This window comes from Molothrus ater, chromosome 5 (assembly GCF_012460135.2).
Source record: "Molothrus ater isolate BHLD 08-10-18 breed brown headed cowbird chromosome 5, BPBGC_Mater_1.1, whole genome shotgun sequence".
Classification (NCBI taxonomy): Eukaryota; Metazoa; Chordata; class Aves; order Passeriformes; family Icteridae; genus Molothrus; species Molothrus ater.
The window spans coordinates 38962679-38980423 of record NC_050482.2 but is presented as its reverse complement, the minus strand read 5'-3'; the positions used below and the strand labels follow the sequence as shown (position 1 = coordinate 38980423).

Below are 17745 nucleotides of genomic sequence, written 5' to 3'. Positions count from 1 at the left end.
ATAATTTAACTTGCAACAAAGTTGGTTTTGAGGATTGTGTTCTAGGAGAAAACAAGGTTGTGGTATAGATTGCCACTTCTCTGCATCTCAGTTTTGATTTTGTTTCAGCTTGTACTTGAGTGGTTTATCTGTTGTGAGTTTGACCCTATTCTGGCACAATACAGTAGACTTTCTAGTGACACTAAAACAATTTATGACCTACTTATCTTGTCTTAAAGCCACGTCTTTTGTTGGCTATCCTAAACTGCGTCATTTCAGTGCAAATGACCATAATCTGCGTGTGGTTTTCTAGTCTTACCCCTGACTGAGACAGGGTAAAAGATGTTTGAGTTCTCCTAAAACGCATGTAGATGTAGCCATGGTGTCTCTAGACACATAAGGGCTGCTGTGCATTGATGAAAGTGGGTTATTTGGGTACAATTCAGACAGACACTAAGACACAGAAGTGTGAGGGTTTTCTTTAAGCAGTGGATTTGACAAGAAAAAGGTATAAAAAAGTAATTATTTGAAACCTCTTTATTACAGACAAGATACTGCTTATCAAATGAATGATTGAGACATTTGAATGAAGAGTAGGACTTGCTTTTGGAAGAAGATTGATTTCAAGGAAATTCAAAGCAGACTGAACATGTAAACAATTGCTATGAAGTGCAGATTGCTGGTATCTAAATGGGGGTCAGACTAAGTTCAGTACTACTGATTGATGCTAGAAACTGCAACTGTGATAGTAGTGTTGCTTTACAGAGAGGTCTGCTTACTGTATTGTTATGTAATATAATTACAAGTAAGATAAGTTCTGGGATGTAGTAGTTATGTATATACTAAGACCTTTTTTAACACAGGAAATGAATTGATCTTGGTTTAAATTTTTCTGATATAAATGCAATCATGTGGCTGTTGGACGAAAACAAGCCTGTTAAGTCCATACTCATAACTTCTGCTGAAATAGAAGTCAACAGGTAAAATCATTATTTTTGATGCTACCATACCCAAATATAGCAATGCTGCTTTTCGCAATAAGGCAGGAGGGATGGTGAGCTCCTGGTGGGATCACCTCTTCTTAGCTGAGGAAAGTGGGAAGCAGCATGGTCTTCCTTCTCCCTCCTCCTCTTCTGCCTCCATGTTGCTGTTACCTCTTCTTCTCAACCACTGTAACTCAATCCCAGTTGTTCACCTTGATGATGTTTAGGTAAATCACCACAAATGCTTGGAGACTTGCTATGGGGAAGCATTCCAAGCATAGTGTTGTCAGCTGGAGTTACAGCATGACCTCTGCAGCTGCAGTGAGACATTTTTCATACTCAGCCTTCACTTTTGCACAATATGCTGCAAGCTTCAAGATGAACGCTCATTCATGCAGTGCATCATGAAAATAACATTAGATATGCACTTTAAAAATACTTCTTGTTTTGCTTCATTTCATTCCTGCTGAAATTTTTGCCCTTTATTCCTCCTGTCAATGTCAGGCTCCACTTCAGTTTTTTCTTGGGTGCTGCTTCATTTGCAGATTTTTTTGTGGTAGGTTGGTTTTTTGTTTGTTCTTTTTTTGGAATAGGCCATATGTTTCCCTATATGGCTTTCTTCGTGTTTTTGACTTTACTTGCTTCGCTCGCTGTTTATTTTCACCTAAACCTTGCTCTGCCACCTCTCAAATGTCTTTCCCTCTGTATGGATAAGGCAAAATATGAAGGCTTAGTTGCTTTTCAGATGCTGCAAGTAGGAATTTTTCCTTTTCCATCTTTGCGTTATTAAGTTTAGCTGGCCACCTACGTACAAATATTTCTAGAGCTGGCTTCTTTCAGAGGTTTCTTGGAGCCCAAGAGGACTAAAACTAACCAGATACTGTTATCTACACTGTTTCTTTTATGCTCCTGCATACCAAAAAGGAAGACTGATGAGATTCTACAGTGTGCTTCCTTGGGCATACAAGTAGCAGTGGAGGCTGGGAACAGCCAGCTACGTGCAAAATTCAGGGATGTGTTGGTATGTTATGGAATGTTGGCTTCCTAATCATAAATCTATTTTTTCTAGAGGTACAATATTTAGAAGTGATAGAAAGTGGTGTTTACATAGGAAGATTTTTTTTTCTTTGACTACTTTGATAGTTTTGGGAGTATTTGACAATTTTGAAGCAAAGATCGGTCGGTCCAAGATGCCTTTCATAAGAGCTTCACGGGAGAGAATCAGAAGCTGGATTTGATGCTATCTGCAAGAGCTATTGCATATTGAAGGACATAAAATTGTCTTTGCAAACTGGTTAAATATTTAGAAAAAAATATACATGCTTTAGTCTGGATTATCCTGATGAAAATTGGAAATAAATGTCTCCCTTCTATTTCCTTAAAATCTTTTGGCCATTTGTTTCTCCCCTATTCTTTGTTGTTATTTTTTTAAGCATCTCTAGCTATCAGAAATTCTTGGGGTTTGTGTTCCGCAAGAGAAAAATCAGAAATTTAGCTCAGGTCTCTTGTTGATATTAGCTGTCTTAAAATCATCACTCATGTATTTCAGAGTAAATAATTGTCTAGTCATGCCAAATAACCCTAATTGGTCTGATTTAACTTTGTGTTTTGCATTGCTACTAGCTGATGATACTGCTTATGGGGGGAGTATTCCTTTTTTAAAAGTGCTGCAGCACTCTTTTTTCAGAAGAGGAAGATGTGAGTGAAAGTCTTCTGGATTTTGCAAAGCAGCATAACCTTAGAAGTGCATGAGTTTTTTCATTATTTGGTTTAAATTTAAATGCCATCACAGAAGACTGTCTTTCTTGTGCCAGTGTCTATTCAGTTTTAAATGCTCAGAGGCAGAATGTTGAGACACCCCAGTGACTGACAGTGTGGGATGGCATTTTGCAGAGTGCCTGAATAAGACATCCCTGCGAGTTTGACCTTGTTTTTCAAGTAATTTGATTTGTTCTCCTTTTGGTCTTAAAATCATTCAGGAGAAAGGATTCTAGGCCCACTGGAATTTCTGTCGTTTTGGTTCCAATGCTGAATTTGGAACCTTCACGTTCTTTTATAAATCATAGATTGAGAAGAGAGAACTGCAGTAGTACCTCAGCTGTGGAGGAAGGGCGTCGAGGAAAGTTACCTGTTGGATTTCTCTCCAGGGGGTGAGCAGGGTCCCTGGTGGTGCAGAGCAGGGGGGGCTGTGGGAGGGGTCCCTGCCCAGGCGGGCAGGGCTCCTCCACGCCTGGCCAGACCTGCTGTTGCCTGCCCCATGCTGCACACATTTTAACACTCTCCACCAAATGCTTGTAGGGATTACAACATAGGTTTCCAAAACTGTGAAGTTGTGGCTTTTTGTCATTACATTTATCTGGGGTTTGGATTACATGTTCAAAAGTGAGTGTAACATTGTGAAGGGTGCATGAGGGAGTGATTGAGGGGTAGCTGTACACTGGCTGTTCATACCTGTTCAGCCAACTGTATGTTTTCCGTGGGGCTTGCCCACTGACACAGGGCATATTTATACTGTGTACCACAACAGAATTTAGCATAATGTTACTCTAATGCTACTGGATTTGCTTGAGGTTTGTATTATTTTAAGACATTCAAGAAAAATAAAAATACCAGGACTTGCTTAAATATTTTATTTTGAGAAGTACATCGTTATAATTCAAGAATCACATAGAAGATATAATCCTATCTCTCAATGTGTTGTCCTACAGGTATGTATATCTTTTCTTACCTGGCCTATAAGTGTTATTTTTGCTGAAAGTTAAATGCCAAATAAAACTCCAAACTGATAAAGCCAGACCAAAACAAAACTATATTTGGAAATGACAAGTAATCTTGAGTTAGCATTTCTACCTTGTCTGAGTTAATAAGAACATTGTTAGGAGATCAGAGTGGAACTATTTTACAGTTAGAAAATATTTTAAGAAATATTCCCTGACATTTAGAGCAATAGAAGGTCTGAGAAGGATCAGGTTTTACAGTTTCAGTGTACTTCAACTTTTAAAAAAACTGGAAATAGTAATGTTAAAATTTTATATTTTTATTTGTTAGGTGTCTCTTGGAGGCAGAGACTCTGTTTGGCCAGAGTTATTGTAAATGTATGTCTACCAGTAATATGGATGTTTTACAAAGATGTGCTTTTATAAGTGCATTGATACTTTATATTTTAAAAAAATAAACAGTGAAACAATTCTGAAAGGCACTTATAAAAAACCAATTAAAATACATATTCCAAAATTGTCACTTTTTAATTTTTTTCCTTGTTTGTTTCTTCAAATGAGGGTTTACACAGCTGCATGTATACAGTGATACTTTTTCAGTCTCTGGCCCCTTATTATCATTCTGTTAATATACTCATGGAATTAATTTGAACTCCAACATGTATGGATTTTTTTTTAAACCAGCTGGGCTTAGCTGAAATCTTAAATGTTAGCTAATTAATTAAAAGTTCTTGGCAGTTGTGCTATTAGTTGGGCCCCTCAGTGGCAATTAGGCCTTGTTTCACGGGAAGGACACACTGAGCATGTTTATTTAAGATGTATATGTAACTTTGTTTTAGGCAGGTCCCTCTCATCACATTTTAGGAGTCAGGATCTGCTGTCCAGTCCTCTGAACAGTCTGAAGGGACCACTTGTTTGCACCAGTGAGTCTCCAATGAGCTCAGTAAGCAGTTTGTAATGGCCACTTGTGCTCTGCCCTTCCCTGTGCCTTCCACCCTTCTGGTGACCTTCAGGTTCAGCCAGTACTTCAAGTTAATTATATCTGTAATGCCTTTGCAAACTTGTTTCCAGATACTGTGAACTGGGCCAAGGTTCGAATGTAAACATATGCCCCTCTTTCTGCTGCTGAGATAAATAATACGAAAATGCTATCTGCAGTGTATGCTGTTAGCCAAGTTTGAGCATCTTCCAGATTCTTGAGTTCTAAATTCAGAGATATGACTCAACTTTGTATACAAAGTGTCTTCAGAGAGAGGTTTTCCTCTCTTTTTGTCTATATATGCATTTTGTTAACAGATGTACAGACACACAGTGTTCAGTTGTAAGGGTTTTTTATTGGTTTGGGTTTGTTTTTTTTTAATTCAGAATGTAGGCCACATTGCTAGTTAAACTTTTTTTTATTTCCAGTTCCTGGGACTGGTTTTGGTGTGGACTGTTCGGCTTTTGTACAGTAATCTCAGGGTTAGTTTTTATTGTCTCAGATATACTAAGATTCCAGCCCTTTATTCGTTATATAAAAATATATTTTTCACTAAAGGCTAGGAGAGTATATGGGTTTCATAATAATTCTAGAAAAATAAATGTTTGCTGCTTTTTTTTTTTCAAAGTAGTTAATTTCAGTTTTCAGTAGCTATTGAGGAGTATATAGCAGTGACTCCTAGAAGAAAAAATTCAGTTAGAAGTATATTTGCCCTCATAAAACAATGGTATTGCAAAGCAAACTTCTTCTAGTCTTACCCAGACTGCATAATCCTTGTCGTAGAAATATCAGGACAAATTATTTTCTTTTCTTTTGCTGCTTTTATCTCTCCTAGTATTCCTGGGATACTTACAGTTCTCTATATTTAGATCCCAAGAGACTAAAAGTGATACCTTTAGCTTCAGTGTTAACACTTGAAAGTTTTAACTCAATAAAACAGGATGGTATGAATCAAGCTACTGTTTCCTTGTGATCTAATTAGATTTAGAATGAAAACTTTCCAATACATTATACAGTTTATCACTGAATTTTTCTTCTGTAGTTGTCTGTTTAACATTACCATTTTTGAACTCAAAACTTCAAAATTTCAAAAGATACAAATTCAAGTGCTATACCAAAAACGTTTAGTAGGTGGTGGCGGAAATCTTACATGTTTTTACTTTTTCACTGCTTTCCAAGTTTACATAAAGCACCTTTTTATAGACATGGTGTCAAAATGCATGGGTCTGGACTTTTTATTACACAGCTTCAATTTCCTTTTCACTGTATACATGTATCTGTATAAATTAAATATCTGTCAAGGAAATTAAGTTATATTATGTTTACTTGCTTAGGAAAGATGAAATTTCAAGATGAAGGTATCATCTACTTTAAAAAGGTAAAATACAAGCAGTTGTTTGTATACATTGTTTGGGGTTTTTTTCCCAAAAATGGAAGTTTTATATATGCATACATACCTACACACAATAATACATGGTAGCATGTGAAGATTTTAGTCTATGGCACCAGGGTAACTAAAATGTCAAATACACCTTTATTTGAAGTCATACTATATAAGTTTTAATTAACATTTAGTTTGAAATACAGTTCCCTCGAGAAACATTTTTCTTATGTAAAAAGCAAAATCTTCGCATTCTTAGGATTGTTCTGGTACTGTCTTCTGCTCAGTGATGCCCTATGAAGTCAGGGCATCATTCGCCTGGTCTTGTTTACCAAATCTGCTTCCTTTGTGTATGCAATGTAGAGTCAAATGATCTCCACATGGAAAATGATTCCTTTCCTTTCCACTGGTAGCACTAAGTTCCTAAGAAAACTATTGATTCTGTAGGTAGCAGGTTGACTTCATATACCATGTGAACCCTGTCATTGCTTGCTGAAAGTAGCAGTACTCTAAGTAAACAAATGCATCATACACTTTTACAGGACGAGGTAATCTGAATGATATGGAAAACAGAACAAATGTAGATTTCATTATCGGGTGAAAAAAGGTTACATATTAAAAGGTGTCTTTAAAATAGTTGGAATTTGAGTTACTTGGTTTATCATAAATAATGTTCTTTCATTTAATTTTCCTGAGAGGATCACTGTTAATTTTTTGAGAGGGATAGCAGTGGAGGAGCCTAGTTGGGGTGGCTGAAGGAAGGCTGGAAAAAGTGTGTTCTGTTCTCACTTCTGTGGCAAGAAGTGTGCTGCCTTTCATCTTTGCTGTGTTTCTTCCATCCCTTTAAATCCTGTGAACTCGGGAGCAAGTTCACCTATGCTTGCTTTGCTGACCCAAGAAAACCAAAGCCCTGTAAGTACCTGCAAAAGGAAAATCAGATAACTGTACTTCTCCAACCCTACTAATCCCCTAGCATTGCTGATCTGATTTTGATCTGTAAGCAGCTTCATTTTAAGTCTGCTTTAAAGGATCAATTGATCGTGAAGTTGTCCATCTATAAAAATAATAACATTAAACTGCTATACTAGCCTTTTATTCATTCCCTTCACTTTTTTATGCATTCCTTCTTTTGTCATATCTATATTCACCCAGTGACCAAATACAACTGCTTCAATGAGATATGTATTTTCTTTAGAGAAGTGGTTTCATTTTCTGCTAGAGTTACTCTGTGGAAATACATAAAAATGGTTTTTTCCTGTCTATATTAGAACGTAAACATTGAAAGAACATTAATATCCACTTGGATTTTTAAATAAAGATATTTTTGTAAGTGGTTGACTTTATTTTGACTTTGTAAGAGAGTTGATTTCCCCAGTGCTGTTTTTGCCTGTTTAGCAACCCCCTGCATAGCAATTACCTGATCTGTGACCTGGGAGGCTGTTTCACTGTTAATACAGCTAGTATTGTTGAGAAACATCGTTCCTCTGTATTAATTTTTCATTCCTGCAGAAGTTCAATCTCTTAAAAGGAGGGAGGTCAGAGTTAGAGCGCAGCACTCTTTGAAGAAGAACAGTATAAAACCAGCATGGTTTACCAGCATCAAAGTTGTTGGTAGCAACTGAGGATGTATATGTCAGGAGATAATAGTTGCCTTTCTGGGAATTCGTTTTCATTTTGTGATCTACTGGTTCTTACCACTTCTTGACGTAATTACAGAAATTTAGTAGCAAATACTAGTTAAGTCATACATTAAAAAATACAAATGTATGAGAATATTAGATTCTGAGTTATTGATTAAAGATAACAGATTCCAGCTATCTAGGATGATAATTAATTGGCAGAAGTTAAGGCAGCAATAAAGTACTTCAAAGCATTTGTATTAGTGTTGGATTAATTTTGTGATTGTCTCCTGCATAATTTGGCATTCTGTAATAGTGAAGGTAGGAAAGCACTCTTTATTTTGTACACCTGTTATGACAGATGATTGATTCTTTGGTATATCCTGAATTTTTTTTTCTCAAATATGTCAAATATATGATTAAGCTGTGCAAGACAGGAGGTGGATTTGCAGCTTTTTCTTCTCTTGACACCTGTCATGGCTCAAAGTATTGAATTTTTTAGGTTAATGGAAATATTATGGTCAGAAGCTGCAAGACACTATTGATCAATTTTAATTGTTCATTAACTGTAGCTTTTCAATAACTTGGTAGGCTTACGGTTTAACACAATTAAATAATATAATACTTTAGTGACCTATTGTTGGAATTGATACTATGATGTAATTGGAAATAGAGAATTTGGGGTTCTTGACTCCTGAGACAGTAACATATTAAATAAGAAAACATAAAGGGATTGAAATGCGTAAAGTACTGTTTTCTTTCTCCCCCTTTCCTCCTTCCCCACCAAAAGCTGACCTTATGAATACTTAGAAGGAGATGTAGTTTTGTTTTTATTGACTTTAAGAATCTGCGGAGGGATCAGGAGTCATCATTTTGGCAAATTGTATGTGCCACTGAGTTACAGAAAAAGTGGTTTAATTAGAGGAGGTCACAGGAATTGGTGGTTCCGTCGCTGTTCAACTTGTCATCACTTTTGGTCATTATCTAGCCATTTTCTTCTTTCAGTTCTTCAGGTATGTATGAAACATGTCAGGAGTCTTTGTGGCAAACTAACACCAGAAGGCTATTTGTATTAATGGGTATTAGGATGAAGAGACATGCGAGTATTCATAGGTTGCAGACAGTCAAAAGGGTTTGTATTTACACCCAATATAAATGTTGCTATTAATTGTACGTGTGCATATGATAGCCTAGTGGCTGTTATGTTGGTTTTTTGGGTTTTTTTCCATCAGCTTTGCTGTGTTATTTATGGACTTTTTTTCTTTGTCTATTGGCAGGTATTTAATTAGTCAAGGAGCACATGTAGGAGCTGTAAATAGTGAAGGAGACACTCCATTAGATATTGCTGAAGAAGAGGCAATGGAAGAGCTGCTTCAGAATGAAGTAAATAGACAAGGTAATTTTGAATACAGAAGGGTAGTTGTATTTATGGACACTAAATGTATTTTTGAAAACTTGGGCTAAATTGTGACTGTTGTAGTCAATTTATTTTCTAAAGAGAGTTGGTCAATATAGAATGTATGGTGTTTAGGTGTCTGTCTCTTAAAACAGATTTACATAATTTTACAGTAAACTACTAATTGTCTCAGGCTTTGCCCAGTTTTAATTTATATGCTTAAACCCATTTAAAACCCAAAGCAAATGGTGAAAAGAAACTGGAAGACATGATCTGCAGGGAAATAAGAGATACCTACTAAGATAAGAGATACACAGAAGTAGAGTGGATTTGCAAAGGCTTTGATTCAATTAATTGGTAGTGTTAGCAGAAATTTGATTACCCATTTTTACAGTTAACACACAACGAACATCAGATTAGACAGTTGTGTGTATTTTTTGTCTGTATTACCATTTCTCTATTTTAATTGGTTGTTCTCTTTTCTAACAATACTGTCAGTCTTGCTTGAGAGTTGTTTCTAGAATTCACCTCAGCCTAGATTTTTTAAGGTTGTTCTTGAAATGCTTGGCTTTACTGATGTGTGATACTAAATGACTGCAGTAGCTCTTTATCAAATTGGAATTGTTTGGGGAATGAACTCCTCCAAAATCTCTTTTATATGTTACTGCATTTTTTTAAAGAGATATTTTGTTATATAGGATTTTACATACATTTTTATAATGTGGATAGTCAACATTACAAATTACAACAACACTAATTTTTATTCTTTTGCAAGTTTAATTATTTTGAACATCCCAATTGTAAAATCAGCATAATGCCACAGCACTGAAAATCTCAGTGAGGTTTGCATATTTCACAGTTGAAGCTTACTGTAAACTGTGTAAGGTATTGTCCTTATAAATCTGAGAAGAAGGTACGTGTTCCCACACCATAGCTATTAGCTTTTAAAGGAAGAATTTAGGTTGTTTTAAAATACTAAATTTCACTTAGTATGGGCAACCTACTTTGCTTCTTTTTGCATTTTTATGGCAGCTGGTTTGCTTGCTTGTTTCACGGAAGCAGGGAAGAAGGCATGCATTATCCCTCCTTCTAAACTTGTGTTTGAAGACATAAGAACTGAGGGCTTTTATGCGCAGAGATAAAACCAAAGGAATTATTTCATGATTGTGGATGAGAATGGACTAGGAAGGGTATGAATCTGGATGTGAACTTACAGTGGATATCTTACTAAATCATGAGACTGTTGTCTCAGCAATGATATTTTAATTATGCACCTTTGATGGCATCCTAGCTTGCATATAGATATTACATAAATTTGTGTATTAATATTACATTAGAAAAGGATTATTTAGTCATTATCAGAATCACTTAAAAAGTGCATAATTTTGTGTGTTGTGGCTAGAGAAGTTAATAGCTCTAAAATAGGAACCTAATTGTTTCTCTTAATGTGCAATTAATAGTGAGGCATTGTGACAGTTTCATCTTTGGCTATTCAGCTACGTGTAGCTGAGTATAATTATCCCTGTAGCAGTGAGATAATGCCATATGATACACTCCTTCATATTAAATAAAACATTGCCACAGTTTTGATAATGCAAATTAACAGTGGGATCTGTGGAATGATCAGCCCTGGCTCAATGTTAAGGGTGATGGAAGACCAGCCTATTTATTTTGAAAATAAGCAGGCCTGGGTGACAAAATATCCTATCTCTGTGTAGATAAAATATGCAGTGTGAAAATTAAGTAGGCATTTTCCATAACATTTTTTTGCCTTGCAACCCCTTCATGTATTTATTCCTGTGTTCATGGTAGCTTCATTTTTGTGTTGTGTGTTAATGCTGTAAATTCGGCTTCGTACAGATTAGCAGAGTTGTTTGGTGGCAAAAAATTGCTTGGAAAGATTGGTCAGGTTTAATGTGATTTCACATTTAAGTGATGATATCTGATGTTTGTTCCTGCTAGAAATCCAAGAAGAGTCACTTGTTATGTCTCCTTTTTTGCTGCTTTTGCAGGCCTTTTGTCTTTATAGGAAATGTCAAAACAGACTACCCAGCTACTCAGCATTCTGTTAATCATCAATTTGTACTTAGGCCCGTTTTTTAGCAGCTATCAAGCTGTATTTTAAGGACATGTCTTATTACAGGACAAAATGTGGAAGCCTCTAGAGACACTAAATGCACAAAATAAATCATAGAATACAATACAGTTCAGTTCTGTGTGACATTAGAGGCTTAATAAAAGGAAGGATCTTCAATGTTTTCCTCATCCTATTTTAATACTCAGGCTCCAAGGTCTGATCTGACTAGAGAGGAGTTGGTTAGTGATACAAAATAATCTTGTTACACAGGTTCTATTGTTATGAGTGTTGGCCATTAAAGAATAAAGATTTTTTAGTATTATTATCGAGTGTCTGTTTGACTTTAGTCATTCAGATCCCCACATGCTACACCTCTAAATTGCACCAAGGGTCAGGTGCCTTTTCTGTGCCTGTGTCTTCTTGTGTCCTGCTGAGCAAATAGAATGACTTGACATGATGGAGTGTGCAGGAATTGTGAACTAAGGGAATAGCTATCCTGTAACTGAAGCTGTACCACTCTGATAATTAGGAAAATATTTTTCTACCCTAATCTTCAATAGAGAATTATTAGATTAATTATTTTTTAAGCTTAAAACCTTCCTTAGCTTTGTAATTTATGAGAAGGGAAATTACATGCTCCAGTAAGGTGTAAAGATTTTTTTGACCCAGTTACAAACACTTCACAGATAACAAAATCAGGTGTTTAATGGAAATTATTCCAGAGTAGTGCTGAACAACTGTTCTGTTTGCACTCCATATGGTTAAACTATTTTGTGTGTTATAAAAGCTCTTTATCAAGGACTTTTGTTGTTCCTCCATATGACTACTATCTTTTGCATTGGTCAGTCCCATGTATATATAAGGGGCCACTGCAATTCTCAAAATCATTTAGCTTCATCAAAAATATTATTAAGTTTCTCATTGTGACCTGTCATGTTTCTACTCTGCAGTGTTTTAACACAGAGTTGTGGAAGTTGTCTTTTACCAGTAAAGTTTTCATTTGCACTGGTGAAAACCAGCAGACTTGGAAGAGATATGGTTTTAGTCCTGGCCAGCCCTGGCCAGTTTTAAATGTTGTCTCTCCTCAGGGCTCGAGTGGGGTTACGTATAATGATTTGAAGTGACTTTTTTAGCTATTGATTGTCAGATGGCCTCTTAAAATTATTTTAACTGCTTAAGCAGTTATTTTGAATTATAGGAAACATTCTCACAAGGTCAGTTAGTGGGGAGAGGTGATGTGAGGTGAATCAGGGGTTCAGTGTAGTAGCTATTTATTCAGTAACTATCAGAATGGTCACTCCTGTTCCAAGGAGAAACACATGTTCCTCATTCTTAATTATAGGTGATGTAAAAAGACTGTCCCAGATGTATTGCTGAACTCAGATTTGTTTATATGGATAAAATGCAAACTATTACATTTGTATATAAACATTCACTTCATGAAGTAAAAAGTGGGTTCGTCTTCCCTGCAGTATCTATAAAACATGCCTTTATATGGCTGAGTCGTCCTGAAACAATGATTCAGCAGTTAAATTTATGCTGAATTTTCATTAAATGCTCACTGAATGGCACACTGTTTTCAAACCTGATTTGGGCTGTTGAGTAAAACTTGTTGATCAGAAAAAAGTGGAAGCATTTAGCAATAAATCATTAATGATATAAGTTGTTAGGCTGCCAGAGAGGTTAAGTGCACTGGTGGTGTAAGCGAGTGCTGTGTCTGAGGCTGAGCTGGGAGGCAGCGCATTGCCATCTATGGGCCGTCGGGAGAAAGGGTTGGAAACAGATGATGAGCATTTTCTTTTCCCCTGGTCTGGAAAACAAAAGGAAGGAGAAAAGCCCATACAAGGTATAATTATGGCTGTTTACATTCCATTTTCTGTTGTTAATAATGGGAATTGTATTTATCTCAGAGCACAACTTTTTTTCTGTGCCACAAATTTTAATTCCCATTTTCACTCCCGTTACCAATGTGGAATGTTTTATTTAGATTGCCAAGATTCTGGTACTTTCTTCTGTTGAAATATGACCAGAAATTAACTGTCTTGTGAAATAATGTATTGATACAGCCATTACTCCTCTGTAACCATAATGTTTTGTTTGGGCTTCAGAAATGCAGTAGTTTGTGATATTAATGGAAGTCTGTATTGAGTATTAGTTACTTTTTCTGCAAAGCATTGCTGTTTTGACATAATAATCTGGGTTGTTAGGGCCGTCTGGAAAGTAAGCTTAGATGTGACCCCTTAGAAGCTCACAAGATCAGGGTCTGGAATGAGTTTTTACTCTGTTCTTCCTTTATACCAAAGTGCCTCAGAACAAACAGATATGTAAATAACAGTTTTACACTGATAGGAGTTTTTTCAGATTCTTCAGGTGGAGAAGGTTACTCATGCTGATAAGGATTCACAGTTGGACTTTGAGCATACAAAAAAGGGAATGGACATAAATGTGACTAAGAGATTGTCAAATATACAGTATTTATTTATATAGTAGTATTTTGCAGGCAACACTGACATGTAAATGACTGTATTGTAGAGTATTGTGCCAGGATCTGCTGGTCACTGCTGTGTCATTCTGAAAGGAAAGCAGATGCTCATGCCCATGAAGTTAGTAGTTCACCTATCAATATGTAGGAGCTTCCTAAGGAATGAGAATGTGTGACTATCAGTGTATTATAGATTCAGAGTTCCTGGTCTTAACTCTTCATATTTGTCATACTTGGAAAGTTTTTCAGCTTTTTCCTCTGCTGAGTCCTTCAACAGCCTTGTATGTCTTCCTGCATCTTGGAGACTCAACATCCAGATTATGGTTTTTCGTCTGTTTCTGATAAAATGTAATTCTATTAATTTTTTACCTAAATTGTCAAGATTAAAATGGTTTTGCTGGGCAATTTATTGAATGAGTCTAGGGGTTTGGTCAAGTCCTCAGAACACTGACTATTTAACTTGCTTCAATTACTTTATGGTACTAAGTGAAGATTTATCTTTTGATTGTCTTTAGCATTAAGTTTTACAGTATATATCTCTTAAATCCCTGCATACCAGTGTGTAAGATTAGAGAAATCATACACATAAAAACATTTTGTTGAGGGTTGGGCCACTGATTTTCTGATAGAGGTCAACCCATGTACAGTTTGTGCTCTTGATGATCACAGTTTCTAAATTGCTTTTCCTTATGAGTTGTCACCTTTCAGCCATCATTGCTAGAATTATGCTCCTGCATAGTTCAAGATCTCTCTCCTGCTATGTTTTTAAGTAGTACTTACAAAAATGCTTGCAAATAATGTGTTTGTATTACCCTTTCAGGGTCTGGAATTTATTTCCATTTGTTTAACCTGATGCATATACTTGTAGGTATTATGATGATAGACTGTGTTTCTCCCTTTCCATCAGTGTATAATTTTTTTTTTTTTTTGTGAGACATGCTGTAAAAAGTTTTCAGTGTTTTGGGTGTTTTTTTAGTAGAGCTATGAAAGTGCAATATCCAAATTGTTGTCTATTTGTGTAAAAGGTTTGTGATTCATGCTTTGGAAAGTATAGAAGGTATAGCTCCATTTTGTCATCACTGTTAAGAAGCAAGATTGTTTCTCTTCCCATAGAGATCTGTTTGTAAAACAACTTCAGCTGTTTTCTACTCTGTACAGCTACATCAACACAGACTTGGTTTTTGGTGCTTAGAAAATTAAAATATAATTTTTCTCTTTTTTTATCAGGTTGCTTCAGTAGTTATTAGTGTGATGGTAGACATTCTTAGAAGAATGAGTTTGAAGAGTTTTACTAGATTGATTTTATTATTATTTATTTATAATACTTTGTCCACCCAGCCCCTCCTTTTGTTAAAAAAGGCATTATGCAAGCTGTCCCACAGTGTTGGATGTTTCCGTAGCCTTGGAATTCATCTTCCAAAAAATATACGTATCTAACTGAACATTATTCAGGTTTAGGGGCTTTTTACTGTATCATATAAATGTGGCATAAAATTTGTTATATAATTGAAATGAAATATTTGAACTAAAATATTTTGTGTCTTCTCTTCCGCTCTCCCCCTCCCTGTCTGAATTAGGGGTTGATATAGAATCAGCTCGAAAAGAAGAAGAACGAATAATGCTAAGAGATGCAAGACAGTGGCTCAACAGTGGCCATATAAATGATGTCAGGCATGCAAAATCTGGTGGTACAGCACTTCATGTAGCTGCTGCTAAGGGCTATACAGAAGTCTTAAAGTAAGTGTGGTTTAGCTTTTTCATATTTTATTGTTTTGATGTAATGCTGCTTGGAATTGGGCACTTCTAACATTTAGGGAGTGTATTTTGAAAATCCCAGTCTCTAGAACAATCTATGCTCAGTGCTTGATTTGGTGTTTTCAAGTGCTCATAAATCGTGATGTGGTTAGCTTTCTATTTAAGTCATTCAAAATATGAATACAGTATACATGTTGAACCTAAATACTTAATTGTAAGAGAAGAAAGTTGATTAAAAACTTCCCTGTTTCGAAAGGCAGCTATGTAAACAAGCTTAAGAGCTTTTTATAATGCCAGTTAGCATCCTGGTTGGTGCATATTTTCAGGACACCATATTTATTTCCATACATAAAGCAGAGTTTGTAATTCAGGCTAAAAGTTTTTACACTTAAAAACCAGATAATTTAACTTTGTGTTTTGATGATGTTTTTAAAATTCAATTCAATGACTCTTGAAATCTTCCCTGGAAAGCTTTAGGCTTCAGATGTCCTCTAATTCACTGCTTTTCATTAATGTAATATCATATTATATCATGTAATATTATATATTGTAACATATTTAATTTCTTTTTCATCAAAGCTTTACTCTTTTTGTAGTAAAGCATAATTAGTAATACATTGCTTTAATGTGATTGTAAATTTAATTGACTGCTTTAGCAGTGCTAGGAGTTCTTACAAACTGTAACATAAGTGAAAATGAACACGCATCCTGACTGTGAGTATTGATGTGTTTAAGGTCTGCAGAGCAATTTCTTGAATGGGAGTTCTGTTTCAAAAAACCCTGATGCTTCAACACGATGGAGACAAATTATTCTGTTGAAAAAAAGGAATTTTTGTTTTAGAGTGGCAGGTGTCTGTAAGGGAGTTGTATCTATAACTGTTTGGGCATTTTTTAGCACCCTCCGTTACTGTGCTTTTTTGTAGTCCAGTCTGTATATTTCTCCTAGGAGAGGCAAAACATATGTGCAGCCAATTTTTGTGATTGCTGCAATTATCAAAAATGTGTGCTCTGTATTGGATGCAAGACTGCAAGATTTGCAGCTCAGCATGTGTGAAAGTTGACTCATTGGAGATATTACTATAAGTATATTGGCTCTTGAGAAACTTGAGAGAATTTTTTGAAAAAAAAAATTTTGTTCTTATGTGATTTCTAACGATTATGAACAGTGGTTCAGACAGCTCTTTACATAAAAATACTTGATGGGTTAAGTGTCCTTTGTCACTTTGATGCTTACCTGAGAAGCATGATGAATGTGAGTCCTGAATGCAGGCAGAACAGCAGGTCCTCTCTTTGAGGAACTCTGCTCCCTCTCAGAGAGCAGTTGAAGCATGTAAACAGTAGATTTTTGCAAAAAGTTAATGACAGGAAGTGAAAGTTTCAAACAGCTATTTTTAGAATGGAAGGAGGTTTTAATAGTTTACTAATAAGAACACTGTATCTAACAATTTTTTACATTTTGCAACTCTTTTCCTTAAAAAGCCTTTTGCCTATTACCGCATGTACAAAGAATATCTAACTGTAGAAACAATGGTCTTTGGAGAGGAAGTGAATAGAGGAGAAAATGGAAAAGGCTGTTTTTCTTGAATTTTCCTTAAAATATGTATACACACCTGCTAAACAATGAAAAGGCAGATGTTTCTGTGAGAAGTAAAATTAATCAATTGTCAGTAGCCCAACGAAAATATCTGTGAGAAAAAAAAGAGAAATATATTACCATAGAGCAGTTTTACAATTTTTACGAAAATTTATTTATCCCTGTCAGCAGTATCAAGATCTATTTCTTTAATTTCTTCAGGCTTTTAATACAGGCTCACTACGATGTAAATATTAAAGATTATGATGGCTGGACACCACTTCATGCTGCTGCTCACTGGGGTAAAGAAGAAGCATGTCGCATTTTAGTGGAAAACCTATGTGATATGGAGGCTGTCAACAAAGTGGTAGGATTTTTATGTAATCCTTGTCAAGATACAAAGTTCTGGTCTCTAAAGTGACTTTAGAAGCCAGGGTAAGAAAAGTGATGATAAACTGCTGTTTACTGTCCGTGGAGCTTTATATAATGCATGTGTTGTCAAAACAGCATGGTTGTGTTCAGAACTAAATTCTCTGATTGTCTAAATTAATTTAAAGGCCAGCTTTATGCTTAGCTGTGTATTAAATGATCCATTCAATCTTTGACATGGAAATTAATAATTGAAAGAGTTTGTTGGCATTTCAGAGGTACAAAATTAGTGACTTGATGGATTACATTACAGGCTTTTATTTGATCTCTGAAGATGATGATGGTGCCTTTGGCTAGTGTTTTAACTCTTAAAATCAGTTTGTGTTGGTATATTGAAGAGTTGTCACTATATTATGCTGATTTGGGTGTGGTGGA

General features: G+C 35.7%; 1 protein-coding gene across 1 annotated transcript in view; it reads left to right on the top strand.

Annotated features, from left to right (window-relative positions):
* PPP1R12A (protein phosphatase 1 regulatory subunit 12A) overlaps positions 1–17745 on the top strand; it is a 113325-nt gene that overhangs the window by 54130 nt on the left and 41450 nt on the right. Inside the window, 3 exon segments of the mRNA XM_036400331.2 lie at positions 8936–9054; positions 15191–15350; positions 17164–17308. Of these exon segments, the coding sequence (XP_036256224.1) occupies positions 8936–9054; positions 15191–15350; positions 17164–17308 (424 nt within the window).